Genomic DNA, 14473 nt, shown 5'->3' with positions numbered 1-14473 from the left:
GGTCCACAACCAAGATGTAGAACTAACTCCCTGATTGTGTTGTCAGTACTGCATCATTTGTTTCGTGCAGGTTAGTCCCGAAGATGAGATCAATATTCTTGAGTGATGGGACAGCACATGGAAATACGTTGATGGAAACGTATAGAAATGGAGAAGATGGTGCAGATGGAAGCAATTTGGCTGAAATGATCCTCCACAAATCTGTCGAATCAGCTATTCTCAATGTTAAGGCAATTATCCTCAGTGGGGTCTTTGGCTCTCCCTTATTCTTCCTTTTCAATGATCTTGGCTCCTTGTCTTTTCTACTTTCACAATATTTAGAACAACAGCTCTGGTAGACTCTTTCAGCCTCTTTCACTGTTTAAGGGACTGATGGAGCCCTTGGCGACAATCTCTCCAGCTTCCTCCTTTTACAGTTGATAGAACTAAAATCCAGAGGAGGGAAAGAATTGCCCAGCATTGTTAGTGAATCAAATATATTGTAGTAAAATGCAATGGAAACAATGTTGTTTGAACTGGCGTTTCATGATCAATGAGATGGTGCATCTTTCAAATTGATTCAGGTATTAGTAATGCTTTCTCCCCCTCCAGGAGCTGCCTTTTCATGTCCTTGTTCCCTTTTCTATTGAGCTGTTCTGATTAGCTTAATTGCCTTGTCACAGCTCCTCCTTTTACATTTATTTTATTTATTTTAAATGGAAATATAGTTGACATATAACACTGTAAATTTAAGGTGTGCCACATATTAACTTGATACACATATATTGAAGTATGATTGCCATTGTATCAATATTAGTGCCTCCATTATGTTACATAATTATCTTTTTTTTAGTGGATGAAATAAGTTCTAGTCTCAGCAAGTTTAAAGATCATAATACAATATTATTGTACACATTCAGTCTACTGTGGATTGGATCTTTAGGACTTATTTCCTACTCTTTACAAATCTGTACCCTTAAATAATCTATCTCTTATACCTCCCCATACCCTAGAACTACCATTTTTCTGTTTATATGAGCGTGCCTTTTTCAGATTTCACATATAAGTAATATCATACAACACTGCTCTTTGTCTGACTTACCTCATTTAGCTTAATGTGTTCAAGGTCCATCCATGTTGTTGTAAGTGGCAAGCTTTCCTCCTTTTCCACAGCTGAATAATATTCCATTATATACATGTGTGTCTACGTATGTCACATCATCTTAGCCATTCATCTGTTATGGGCACTTAGGTTGTTGCCATACCTTGGCTATTGTGACAAACGCTGCAATAAATGTAACCATGCACATACTGTTTGTCTATTTAGGACTGATTTCACCTATCCTGGTGTCCTCAGGATCCATCCCCTTGTCACAAATGGCAAGCTTTTCTTAATTTTTTATGGCTGAATAACATTTATATATATGAATAATGGAATGAAATATTGGAAAAAATCAAGAATTTAGCAAAAGACCTAAAAAAGGACAGAGTAAACCAAAGGACAACTAAAAGGAAAATAATAATAAAGATAAAACCATAAAATTTCTAAAATCAGGAATAGGAAAACAGTAGGAGATCTAATCAATAAATAAAAGTCCTATTTAAAAATTACAAGATAGTGAGACCACGAGCTTTTTAGTTAGTTGGTTTAAAAAAAAAAAAAAGGAAAGAAGCAGAACTAAATATAATAAAACCTATTGGTGGAAATCACCATGGAATGAGAAAAAGTGATCCTGAGATATTTCGCAGATCAGCTTCTTTTCTCGCCCCTTTTGGCTGCTGTCCTGGCCCCAAGGTCCTGAGGATGAGAAGGTTGGGTGAGGGATGAGCCGGCTGAATAATATTTCAGCATTACTAAGTGGGACTGAAAACAAAGCTCATGAGATTTAGAGTACAGGCTTTTAAGTAGCTGATTTGCCAAACCAATCAAAAAGGATTTTTCCTAAACTTGACTTGCATCTCAGAGAAGACAGGCCTGGCAGAACTGGAGGAGAGCAGTAAAGATGCACAGAGGAAAAGCATAATGTCTTGGCATTGCCTTCCCTATACAACCTTGAATAGACAAGGGCCATGACCGTGGCCTGAGAAGGGTTTGGTGACACTCAGGAATGAGGGTTTGGGTCATACCACCAGGTAAGCCACTGAGAGTAGCTCTGATGGTAGCTGAGGACAAGGAGACTAGAATGGGGTGATGAGGAGGGGTGATGATGATGGTGAGCAGCTGTAGCAGGGGCTGGGGCTGTAGTTTGCCCCACAGACCCCTACCCTCTATGGTTTCCTACAGGAAGAGAGCCCACCAGAGCTGTTCCCCAGTGTGAACGGAGATATAGATCCCCAGAGCAGAAGGAGGGGTGCAGCTCAGAGTTCCTTCAAGAAGCAGCTCGCCACCCAACTGCAAGGAGTGTGTTAGCTGATCACAGACAGCAAGTGCTTCTCAGACACCTGGTACTTGAGCTGAGATCACACTATACCCGGGGAAGCCCCTGGCCAGGAACAGAGTAAGGCTGTCGTTCAAGGCTCTTTCCTTTTCTGCCTAATGGAGGACCCCCTTTTATGGAAAATCCTTGCTCCAGAGCTTCCCCAGGGGGCTGGCAGGGATGCGATCAGGTCAGCAAGGTGATGCTCCTGGTACCTTGCCGGGAGCCGGCATATTGCATATTGAGTGCATATTGCATATTGAGTGCAGCACTTTCCACAGCATCATCTTTCAGGATCTGGAATAGCTCAACTAGAATTCTATCACTGCCGGGAGCCAGCATGAGGAGCTCCACCCATGACAAAGGTCATGAGGAAGGAGGCTCGGCATACGCAAAGGTGGGATCAAGCCTCAGGAGTCCCCCTGGAAATTCTCGAGCATCTACCCCCAAAACCAGAGTCTGCCTACTTTCTGCTTTGTGCTTTCACCTACACCTCTGACTTTACGGGGGGCTGTCCCCCACTACCTCTCTCTGAAAAAAGAGTTAGCTTATAGCTCCAGTTAATAATTCCTGGGTGTGACAGTGTTTCAACCTACAAACTCCTTTGAAAATCCTCTAGCCTGCCTGAATAGGTTTTTCCGGCCACGTGTGATTGTTCAGAGCCTCCCAACTGTGAGAGGCAGGAGATGTTCTAAACTGTCTAAACACAGATTCCTTTGAGTAGTTAAAAGATTGATTAGAAATTGTATGGGTGAAAGGTTTTTTCACTTATTGGGCCAATGTTTGCTGCTAAGTCTCCATACTCCTTACCTACTGTGTCCTTGGCAGTGTATTGATTGATATAATGGGTGTATAGAAATGTAAGTAGTAGCCTCAGTGTTTGTAACCTTGGACCCTTGAGTTAATTCTTTTCTTGATTGAGCCCACCTCACCTTTGCACTATAGGAATGCAGCTTTGTCCAATGCTTTTTTGGAGGCTGGTGCCTGACTTTGGAATAATCACCTTTAGAGAAAGATAAGTTTCTTAAAATGTTAACAGGCCTCCTGGCCAGAAGATGATGTAATTCACCTGAACTTTTGCATATGATAAGTTTGAAAGCCTGGCTTCGATTAGAACCAGGAACTGCTGTCCTTGCATGACTCTACCCCTTCCCCCATTATCCTCTATGCATAACTTAAGGTATAAAAACTACTTTGGAAAATAAAGTGCGGGCCTTGTTCACTGAAACTTGGTCTCCCCATGTCGTTCTTTCTCTTACCTTCTGGCTGAATTATTCAACCTCTTTTCTCCACTGAATTTCCTCACTGAGCTATCCTTATTTCAGCCTCTTTTCTCCACTGAATTTCCTCACTGAGCTATCCTTATTCTATTACTCTTTATATCTTTGATAAATATTTAAATAAATAGGTCGCCTATGCCGTCTCTCCTTCGAATACCCTGGATCAGCCGGGGCTGGTCCCCGGCAGTACCTAGTCCTGCATCCTCTCCTTCCCTTTCACTGATGTTACTTTGCCATGAAACTTGCACTGCTAACTCTGTCTCAGCTTCTGCTCCCTTGAGAATGCAATCTGCAAAGCGTGGCTCATGGAATTATGAGGATTCGGGCTCAGGGCACTGTAAGAATGAGTGTCCAGGAGGCGTGATCACAGCCAACCACAGCTCCACAACCGTATGACGTGGACACCTTTACTCTGGTCCTGGACACTCCCCGCAGCCACCAGTAGTCCCTGACTGGCTGCTGCTGTGGATGAAAATACTACATTGCCCTGCAGAAGGCTGCCCTTTGGTCCTTGCTGTTTAGGGTCGCTCAGTGGAGACCTAAGTGTCAGGTAGGAGCATCAGATTCGCCAGGCATCTTAGTGCAGCCCTAGGTATCAGGGTGAAACAAAGTGACTCATTGGTTTGTTCAGTGTCTGCAGCAGGGGTCCAGAATGTCCATCAAGACTCAAGTATGGGGACTTCCCTGGTGTTCCAGGGCTAATCCTCCCTGCTCCCAATGCAGGGGACCCGGGTTCAATCCCTGCTCGAGGAACTAGATCCCACATTCTGCAACTAAGAGCTTGAATGCTGCAGCTGAAGTTCCCACATGCCACAACTAAAGATCCTGAGATGACAGAAGAACTTACCTTCCACAACTAAGATCCAACACAGCCAAATAAATTTAAAAATTTAAAAAAAAAGACTCAAGTATGAACTTGAAAGGGAGGTACCAAAATACAGTGGGCAGTCAACAAAATCAGATACCCTCTGCATACTCCCTATGAAACTCCAGAGACTCTTCACATTGGTGGTTACAAAGGGGACATCACAAATGTTGCCACCTCAGAAACAGAAGCCACACCCCCTGGTCACCATGGCAACATCCCTGGAAAGCACCTTCTCTTATCGGACTCCTCTTCTGCCAGTTTCTCTCTTAGCAGTAGTTTCTTTCACAAGGTCAATTTTAATGGATCTGAATAGTTTTTCTACCCATTTTATTTTACTTATTTGGTTGCTCTGGGTGTTAGTTTCAGCACTTGGGATCTTTAGCTGCAGCATGAGGAATCTAGTTCCCTGACCAGGGATTGAACCCAGGCCCTCTGCATAGGAAGTGTGCAGTTCTTAGCCACTGGACCATCAGGGAAGTCCCTCTAACCAGGGAATCAGTGAAGTTGCTCAGTCGTGTCCGACTCTTTGCAATCCCATGGACTGTAGCCTACGAGGCTCCTCCATCCATGGAATTTTCCAGGCAAGAATATTGGAGTGGGTTGCCATTTCCTTCTCCAGGGGATCTTCCCCACCCAGGCATCGAACCCAGGTCTCCCACATTGCAGGCAGACGCTTTACCATCTGAGCCACCAGGGAAGCCCTCAGTTCAGTTCAGTTCAGTCCAGTCGCTCAGTCACGTCCGACTCTTTGCGACCCCATGAATCGCAGCACGCCAGGCCTCCCTGTCCATCACCAACTCCCAGAGTTCACTCAGACTCATGTCCATCGAGTCGGTGATGCCATCCAGCCATCTCATCCTCTGTCATCCCCTTCTCCTCCTGCCCCCAATCCCTCCCAGCATCAGAGTCTTTTCCGATGAGTCAACTCTTCACATGAGGTGGCTAAAGTACTGGAGTTTCAGCTTCAGCATCATTCCCTCCAAAGAAATCCCAGGGCTGATCTCCTTCAGAATGGACTGGTTGGATCTCCTTGCAGAGAGTCCCTTGGACTCTCAAGAGTCTTCTCCAACACCACAGTTGAAAAGCATCAATTCTTCGGCACTCAGCTTTCTTCACAGTCCAACTCTCACATCCATACATGACCACTGGAAAAACCATAGCCTTGACTAGACGGACCTTTGTTGGCAAAGTAATGTCTCTGCTTTCGAATATGCTATCTAGGTTGGTCATAACTTTTCTTCCAAGGAGTAAGCGTCTTTTAATTTCATGGCTGCAATCACCATCTGCAGTGATTTTGGAGCCCCAAAAAATTAAGTCTGACACTGTTTCCACTGTTTCCCCATCTATTTCCCATGAAGTGATGGAACCAGATGCCATGATCTTTGTTTTCTGAATGTTGAGCTTTAAGCCAACTTTTTCACTCTCCTCTTTCACTGTCATCAAGAGGCTTTTTAGTTCCTCTTCACTTTCTGCCATAAGAGTGGTGTCATCTGCATATCTGAGGTTATTGATATTTCTCCCGGCAATCTTGATTCCAGCTTGTGCTTCTTCCAGCCCAGTGTTTCTCATGATGTTCTCTGCGCCCTAAATCCCTCTAAAGTGGGATTTTAATCCCAAATTATCTTCAGCTTTCCGACACTAGATGGCGCTTGGTCTTCCCTAATCTGCAACTGAGTGTTTTTAGACACTAAAATAGTAATTCTTCAATACTTGTCCCAGGGTTGTTTACTCCTGAATCACAGTAGGGTGCCCCCTCCCCCACTGCCTCTGGGCAGAATGATGTCACATCTTGTCCAGCCAACACTGCCAAAGCCTTGGGCATCCCTTCTGCTTCTCTGCCTGGAAGTGAGATGCTGCAGCCATTGGCTGCTGGGAGAAATCCTCACTTCTTCCTTTCTCTGTGTCTGCTTCTAACAGTCACTAGTTCTCACACCCATGACAGTGTTTGTGCATGGGTTCTTAAAACCAGCACTCTTGCACACGTGGTGGCTGCAAAGAAGGCAAGGGGGAGCCGGTGTCTGGACTTTCCAGCTGCTATGGGGGATGAGCCTCAACCTCCCACTCCCAAAACTGACATGGTGGGACACTCCCTCCTTCCATGTATGTTTTAGGAGTCCAGACGTGAAAGTTGTCTAAAGCACCTCATTCCTGCTGTGAGCACTGGAGCAGCTCTGCATCCTCCTCTCCGATTCTGTGTTCTGGTCTCAGCTTCTGACCTACAGTTTAACCACCTGTCAAAAAGAAGGGGATTGGGACTTCCTTGATGGTGCAGAAGAGAAGAATCCGCCTGCCAATGCAAGGGACATGGACTCGATCCTAGTCTGAGAAGATTCCATGTCCTCTGAGCAGCTGAGCCTGTACACCAAAACTAGAGAGTAGCCACTGCTCCCCGCAACTAGAGAAAGCCTGCGTGCAGCAAGGAAGACCCAGTGCAGCCAAATATAAATAAATAAAGCAATGTGCACATGTTAAAAAAAAGGATTTTAAAGAAAGGAAAGGAATTGGATGGAGCAGGATGGCTCCAATATTCTCTAAACCACCTACTGCCTCATCAAGCCTTTTCCACTCTGCCTGTCGTGGTGAGGAGAGAACAAGGATGATGGGAAAGGTGAGAACTTCTGGGGCTGCATGATGTTCAGTTCAGTTCAGTTGCTCAATCGTGTCCGACTCTTTGTGACCCCATGGACTGCAGCACGCCAGGCCTCCCTGTCCATCACCAACTCCTGGAGTTTGCTCAAACTCATGTTCATTGTGTTGGTGATGCCATCTAACCATCTCATCCTCTGTCGTCCCCTTATCCTCCCACCTTCAATCTTTCCCAGCATCAGGGTCTTTTCAAATGAGTCAGCTCTTCGCATTAGGTGGCCAAAGTATTGGAGTTTCAGCTTCAACATCAGTCCTTCAAATGAGCACTCAGGACTGATGTCCTTTAGGATGGACTGGTTGGATCTCCTTGAAGTCCAAGGGACTCTCAAGAGTCTTCTCCAACACCACAGTTCAAAAGCATCAATTCTTCGGCACTCAGCTTTCTCTATAGTCCAACTCTCACATCCATACATGACAACTGGAAAAAGCACAGCCTTGACGAGACGAACCTTTTTTTGGCAAATTAATGTCTCTGCTTTTTAATATGCTCTCTAGGTTGGTAATAGCTTTCCTTCCAACGAGTAAGTGTCTTTCAATTTCATGGCTGCAGTCACCATCTGCAGTGATTTTGGAGCCCAAAAAATAAAGTTAGCCACTGTTTCCACTGTTTCCCCATCTATTTGGCATGAAGTGATGGGACCAGATGCCATGATCTTAGTTTTCTGAAAGCATGATGTTAGTGAAGTCAATAAGAGATGCTCGCTGAGGTTCCCAGAATGTGCAGTGCAGCCAGGAAATATACGGTTAATTGGGGCCAGCTCAAGTGCTACCGCACGCTGGCCAGAGACACAGCGTTCCCTAGCTGAGGAACTTTTTGCTGAGATGAAGCTCTGATGTCATACCTGCACGCTCTGTGTGCACCCCGGGGTCACTGATAATTCTTGGACATTCTTTGGCCACTTCTTAGGCTCTCCTTGTCCAGAACCTCCTTAGATGAGGAGACTCTGTTCTAGCAGCCATGGGTATCTGCCCTCGGGTGTCCAGTGTGACAGGGGTCATGCACAGACACCACAAGCTTCTCAGCTTGTCCCAGATGCTCAGAGTCACAATATTCTGTTGAATTGGAGGTGGAGATTAGCCAGACAAACACTTTCATTTCAAAAAGTAGAAAACTGACGTCTAGGGGCATCATCAAAGTTCACACGGGGAGTCATGGGCGGACCTGGGGCTAGGAGCTACCTGTCCTGATATTATCTTTTTTCTCTTTCCATGGGGTGTTTTTTTCATTACTGTATTTTATCACTGCTTTTATTTTAATAGCATTGCCTAATAACTGTTCCCATTTTGTATAGGATGTTGACTAAAGTAGAAGGACGAGTAACCTTTCAAAGAAAGACTTTATGATCTATTCATTTGATCTGAACTGGATTTCAAGTTCATGGCAGGAATTCCAGAGTAACAGAATTTCTCAACCCAAAGTGTAGAATCAGGGACTTCCCTTATGGTCCAGTGGTTAAGACTCTGCTTTCACTGCAGGGGGCATGGGTTCTATCCCTCACTGGGGAACTAAGATCCCACGTGCCCATCTGGCACAGCCAAAAAAAAAAAAAAAAAAAAACAAAACCCAAACAGCAACAACAAAAGGAACATAACAGAAACAAAAATCCCAAAGTATAGAATCAAAGATAATAACCAAAGAATTGGGCAGGAGTTGAGAAGTCAACTATGAACTGAGACTCTGCAATTTGCCGAGTCAGCCATTATCATGAGTGTCCTGCATCATTTTGGCGCCCTCTCAAAAATGTCTCTGCTTTTCTCTCACCAATTTACTCCTCACCAGGCATAGACCTTTGCTTAGACTCTTGGAGTGTTTCTCCACCAAGATGGGTCCTAAGGGACCAAGTCACCCATTTTATAATGACTGAGACAGAGACCAGTGGTGGACGGAATTTGTGCCAAATCAACAGTGGGAAACTAGTCTCATGGGAAAAAAAAAGAGTTGTGTTGACTTTCATGTGTATTTCTTTAACTACAGGCACAGTTATGTATATGGATATGCTACTTGCATAAAGTTTCTGCCACCCATATGTTCCTGGCCTGTGTCCATGTTTCTATTAGGTGATCTGTTTTCTTTACTGCATTGTAAAATGTCTTTCTATACATTATAGAATATATATTCCTATTGTATGTATTTACTCACATTTTCAGAATTTCTAATTTTTTTTCCTAGTGTAGGATTGATCTTGCCCTACAAAAGTTTTTCATTTGCTTGTGGTTAACTGTATCAGTTGGCTTTCTGAAATCATTCCCACATCTGTACTGTACAAAACTTCTAATTTCATGGCTGTGGTGTCTTTTAATTTCACAATCTGCAGTGATTTTGGAGCCCCCCAAAATAAAGTTAGCCACTGTTTCCGGTGTTTCCCCATCTATTTGCCATGAAGTGATGGGACTGGATGCCATGATTTTAGATTTCTGAATGTTGAGTTTTAAGCCAATTTTTTCACTCTCCTCTTTCCCTTTCATCAGGCTTTCAGAGGCTCTTTAGTTCTTCTTCCCTTTCTGTCATAAGGGTGGTGTCATTTGCATATCTGAGGTTATTGATATTTCTCCTGGCAATCTTGATTCCAGCTTGTGCTTTATCCAGCCCAGAGTTTCTCATGATATACTCTGCATATAAGGTAAATAAGCATGGTGACAATACACAGCCTTGAAGTACTCCTTTCTTTATTTAGAACCAGTCTGTTGTTCCATGTCCAGTTCTAACTGTTGCTTCCTAACCTGCATACAGGTTTCTCAAGAGGCAGGTCAGGTGGTCTGGTATTCCCATCTCTTGAAGAATTTTCCACAGTTTATTGTGATCCACACAGTCAAAGGCTTTGGCATAGTCAATAAAACAGAAATAGATGTTTTTCTGGAATTCTCTTGCTTTTTCGATGATCCAGCAGATGTTGGCAATTTGATCTTTGGTTCCTCTGTCTTTTCTAAAACTAGCTTGAACATCTCAAATTTCACAGTTCACATATTGCTGAAGCCTGGCTTGGAGAATTTTGAGCGTTGCTTTACTAGTGTGTGAGATGAGTGCAATTGTGAAGCAGCCGTGAAGAGAGACCCTACGTCCAAGGTAAGAGAAACCCCAGTAAGACGATAGGCGCTGAGAGAGGGCATCAGAGGGCAGACACACTGAAACAATAATCACAGAAAACTAACCAATCTAATCACATGGACCAGAGCCTTGTCTAACTCAATGAAACTAAGCCATGAAGTGTAGGGCCATACAAGACAGACGGGTCTTGGTGGAGAGTTCTGACAGAATGTGGTCCACTGGAGAAGGCAATGGCAAACCACTTCAGTATTCTTGCCTTGAGAACCCCGTGAACAGTATGAAAAGGCAGAAAGATAGGACACTGAAAGATGAACTCCCCAGGCTGGTAGGTGCCCAATATGCTACTGGAGATCAGTGGAGAAATAACTCCAAAAAGAATGAAGAGATGGAGCCAAAGCAAAAAGAACACCCAGTTGTGGATGTGACTGGTGATGGAAGCAAGGTCCGATGCTGTAAAGAGCAATATTGCATAGGAACCTGGAATGTTAGGTCCATGAATCAAGGCAAATTGGAAGTTGTCAAACAGGAGGTGGCAAGAGTGAACATCTACATTTTAGGAATCAGCGAACTAAAATGGACTGGAATGGGGGAATTTAACTCAGATAACCATTATATCTACTACTGTAGGCAAGAATCCCTTAGAAGAAATGGAGTAGCCATCATAGTCAACAAAGGAGTCCAAAATGCAGTACTTGGATGCAATCTCAAAAAATGACAGAATGATCTCTGTTCGTTTCCAAGGCAAACCATTCAATATCACAGTAATCCAAGTCTATGCCCCGACCAGTAATGTTGAAGAAATTGAAGAAGTAGGGAAAACCACTAGACTGTTCAGGTATGACCTAAATCAAATCCCTTACGATTATACAGTGGAAGTGAGAAATAGATTTAAGGGACTAGATCTGATAGACAGAGTGCCTGAAGAACTATGGACGGAGGTTCATGACATTGTACAGGAGACAGGGATCATGACCATCCCCAAGAAAAAGAAATGCAAAAAGTAAAATGGCTGTCTGAGGATGCCTTTCATATAGCTGTGAAAAGAAGAGAAGTGAAAAGAAAAGGAGAAAAGGAAAGATATACCCATCTGAATGCAGAGTTCCAAAGAATAGCAAGAAGAGATAAGAAAGCCTTCCTCAGAGATCAGTGCAAAGAAATAGAGGAAAACAATAAAATGGGAAAGACTAGAGGTCTCTTCAAGAAAATTAGAGATACCAAGGGAACATTTCATGCAAAGATGGGCTCAATAAAGGACAGAAATGGTATGGACCTAACAGAAGCAGAAGATATTAAGAAGAGGTGGCAAGAATACACAGAAGAACTATACAAAAAAGATCTTCATGACCGAGATAACCACGATGGTGTGATCACTCACCTAGAGCCAGACATCCTGGAATGTGAAGTCAAGTGGGCCTTAGGAAGCATCACTACGAACCAAGCTAGTGGAGGTGATGGAATTCCAGTTGAGTTATTTCAAATCCTAAAAGATGATGCTGTGAAAGTGCTGCATTCAATATGCCAGCAAATTTGGAAAACTCAGCAGTGGCCACAGGACTGGAAAAGGTCAGTTTTCCTTCTAATCCCAAAGAAAGGCAATGCCAAAGAACGCTCAAACTACCAATGCAAGATAGTATCCATAAATCTCCATATTAAGGGACTTCCCTGTGATCCAGTGGTTAAGAGTCTGCCTGCTGACGCAGGGATACTGATTTAGTCCTTGGTCAGGGAGAATTCCACATGCCACTGGGCACCTAAACCCCTGGCCACAACTACTGAAGCCCGCACATCTTAGAGCCTCTGAGCCGCAACAGGAGAAGCCATCACAATGAGAAGCCCGCACACTGCAGCTGGAGAGTAACCCCCGTTTGCTGCAACTAGAGAAAGCCCAGGCACAGCCAAAATAAATATATTTTAAAATAGGAGAGTTGGTTTGGTTTTTTTTAGAAAAAAGCTCCATTTTATTTTGCTAATAGCTTATTATTGTGCTTTGTCTTTGTACCTGTGTGTGTTTCAAAGGTTAATTTGTTCGAAGGAAACTCTTCGAATGTACCCCTTTTTGAAATCTGTGGGGAGGGTTGGGTTTACATTGTCCTGCATACATGGTGAGAAGGGGAGAGAGTTTGTCAGACCGGATAAGTGCCCTGGGAAAGACCATTTCCTCCTATTTGCCTCCAAATCCACTGCATAAAGCAAGAATGATTACGGGCCGGGCCAGCCCAGATACTCCCTGAAGGCGAGGGAGCACTTGTGGGCTCTCAGAGGTTATGCCTCAGAGGTTATTACAGTTCCTTTTTCAAGGATGAGAAGACTTGACACTTCCTGGTCAAACGCAGGCGCTTTTGACCTTGGACCCTGGGAACTACAGCTCCCCCTGCTGGCCGCTGCCTGCCAGAGTCGATAACAAGACATCCAGCCTCGTTCACCCACACTCTTTGCTTCCATTATGAAGATGAGCAGCTTCTCTGCGCTCCCCGTGATCTTCCTCCTGCTCTGCTTCCACACGGCACAGCCGGGACCCCGCAAGGGTGCGTGGAGGGCGCGGCGGTCCTCGGTGTGGTGGGGGTGGGGGCACGCTTTCTCCGAGAAGCCGGTGGGACACGCTGGCGCAGGTGCCCAGGACCCCCCACCTCACCTTGTGGCATTTTTCCCCAGCCGTCCAGAAACCTGGATATTGCCCAGAATTTTTTCTTTCCTGCCCTTTCGTCCTTTTACCTATGTGCCGGCGCGATAGAGGGTGCAAGGGGACCAAGAAGTGTTGTTTCTACAACTGTAGGCGTCAGTGTATGGATCCCTGGGTATCGTTGGAGTGAGGTGAGAAGCCCTACATCTGCCCCCACCCCGCCCCCTCCACTTTGCCCCTGGAACGTTCCAGAAGAACCAGATCTCCCAGAGGGAGTGGAGGACTGTCAGTGCCCTTAGATTTCATGGAGATAAGAGCTTTTAAATTGAGATCTGATCTGGGACTTCCGCGGCTCAGTGGTTGAGACAGAGGGTTTCCATTGTAGGGGGGCCCTGGTTGGGTCCCTGACTGGGGAAGTAAGGTCTGGTCTGTCTGCCCCAAAACTCGCCTCAAAGACAGTGACGAGAGAGGCCCTTCAAACCTTCTTCAGAAAAAGCACCATTTGTGTCTTAGGCATTGTTTGGTGAAATGACAAGGAGATTAGAATGAGATTATCTCTAAGCTGTCTGAACTGTTACTGAATTTTTATCATAACTGTTTTCCAGGGCCTTTTTTTTTTTTTCTTTAATGTTTGTTTATTTGGCTGCACTGGGTCTTAGTTGCAGCACGCAGGATCTATGATCTTCCCTGAAGCTTGTGGGATCCAGTTCCCTGACCAGGGATGGAACCCCGGCCCCTCGCATTGGGAGTGCGGTCTTGGCCACTCGACCACCAGGGAAGCCCCTGGCCATTATTTTTTCTAATTGCTCATAATAAGGAAGCACTTTCCTCTTTACATTTAAACAGTGAGGTAAGGGGTTCTGAGATTATAATTCTTCAGCATGGCTCGCCTAGAATTCCCGAACCCTGATTCCTTGGAAGTGCATCTCAGCATCCTTGGGAGGAGTATGCAGGGTGCAGACCATAGTGGTCGTGGGATCCAGTCCGTGTTCCCCTCAGGGTCCGCATCATCCCATGTCTCTGTTTCTCTCTCTGCTCTCCCCAGGTAGAAACCTCTCTTTACAGGTTTCTTGAGAAGGCTTGAGAAGACGTGGGGGAGTCCAGTCTCAGACTTGGATGACTGACCTCCAGTGCTTCCCTGCTTGCCTCATTCCACAAGACTTCTTTTTATCAAGAGTTGAATGCTTCTCGATATGAAAATGCCACAAAGAAATAAAGTGTTCTCTATTTAAAACTACAGGCAAGTCTATGGCTACTGAGTCTCTCCCCTGCCCCCCTTCTCTGTCTTCAACCTTTTGTGGGGGATCCTTAGGTGACTGTATAAAAGGATGGGATTACTGTTTCACGTTTACTCTTGACGAGTGCCTGCTCTTCTGTTTTTCTGATACGTTTTTTTATTAACGCCTCCTGACACTCAGACTCTCTGTTCGTTAAATTCCCAGGGCATTTTTGAGTCAGAGTTTCTGTGTTTGGATGCTATGAAAGATGTACATTCTTATCCTGAGGTGGAGGGGCAAGTCTCTTCACTACATTGTCTCTGGTACGCGCTGGTCGCCTTCCCACTTGTGGGAGTTGGATGATGTAGGACTAGACTTGGGACTTCAGGGTTGGAAATGG

The 14473-nt window shown here is 44.8% G+C and overlaps 1 protein-coding gene across 1 annotated transcript; it reads left to right on the top strand.

Annotated features, from left to right (window-relative positions):
• Nucleotides 1–12454: 12454 nt before the first annotated feature.
• LOC147360167 (WAP four-disulfide core domain protein 15A-like) lies at nt 12455–14093 on the top strand. Its single transcript, XM_086331646.1, has 3 exons — nt 12455–12761; nt 12889–13047; nt 13902–14093. The coding sequence occupies exons 1-2, from the start codon at nt 12680–12682 to the stop codon at nt 13044–13046; spliced, it is 240 nt and encodes a 79-aa protein (XP_086187772.1). The 5' UTR covers nt 12455–12679; the 3' UTR covers nt 13047; nt 13902–14093.
• Nucleotides 14094–14473: the final 380 nt, after the last annotated feature.

The sequence above is a fragment of the Bos grunniens genome, chromosome 13, assembly GCF_055505025.1.
Source record: "Bos grunniens cultivar Pamir isolate PY7600 chromosome 13, Bosgru_T2T1.0, whole genome shotgun sequence".
NCBI lineage: Eukaryota > Metazoa > Chordata > Mammalia > Artiodactyla > Bovidae > Bos > Bos grunniens.
Note: the sequence above shows the minus strand (reverse complement) of the source record. Positions and strands in the feature narration are given on the sequence as shown.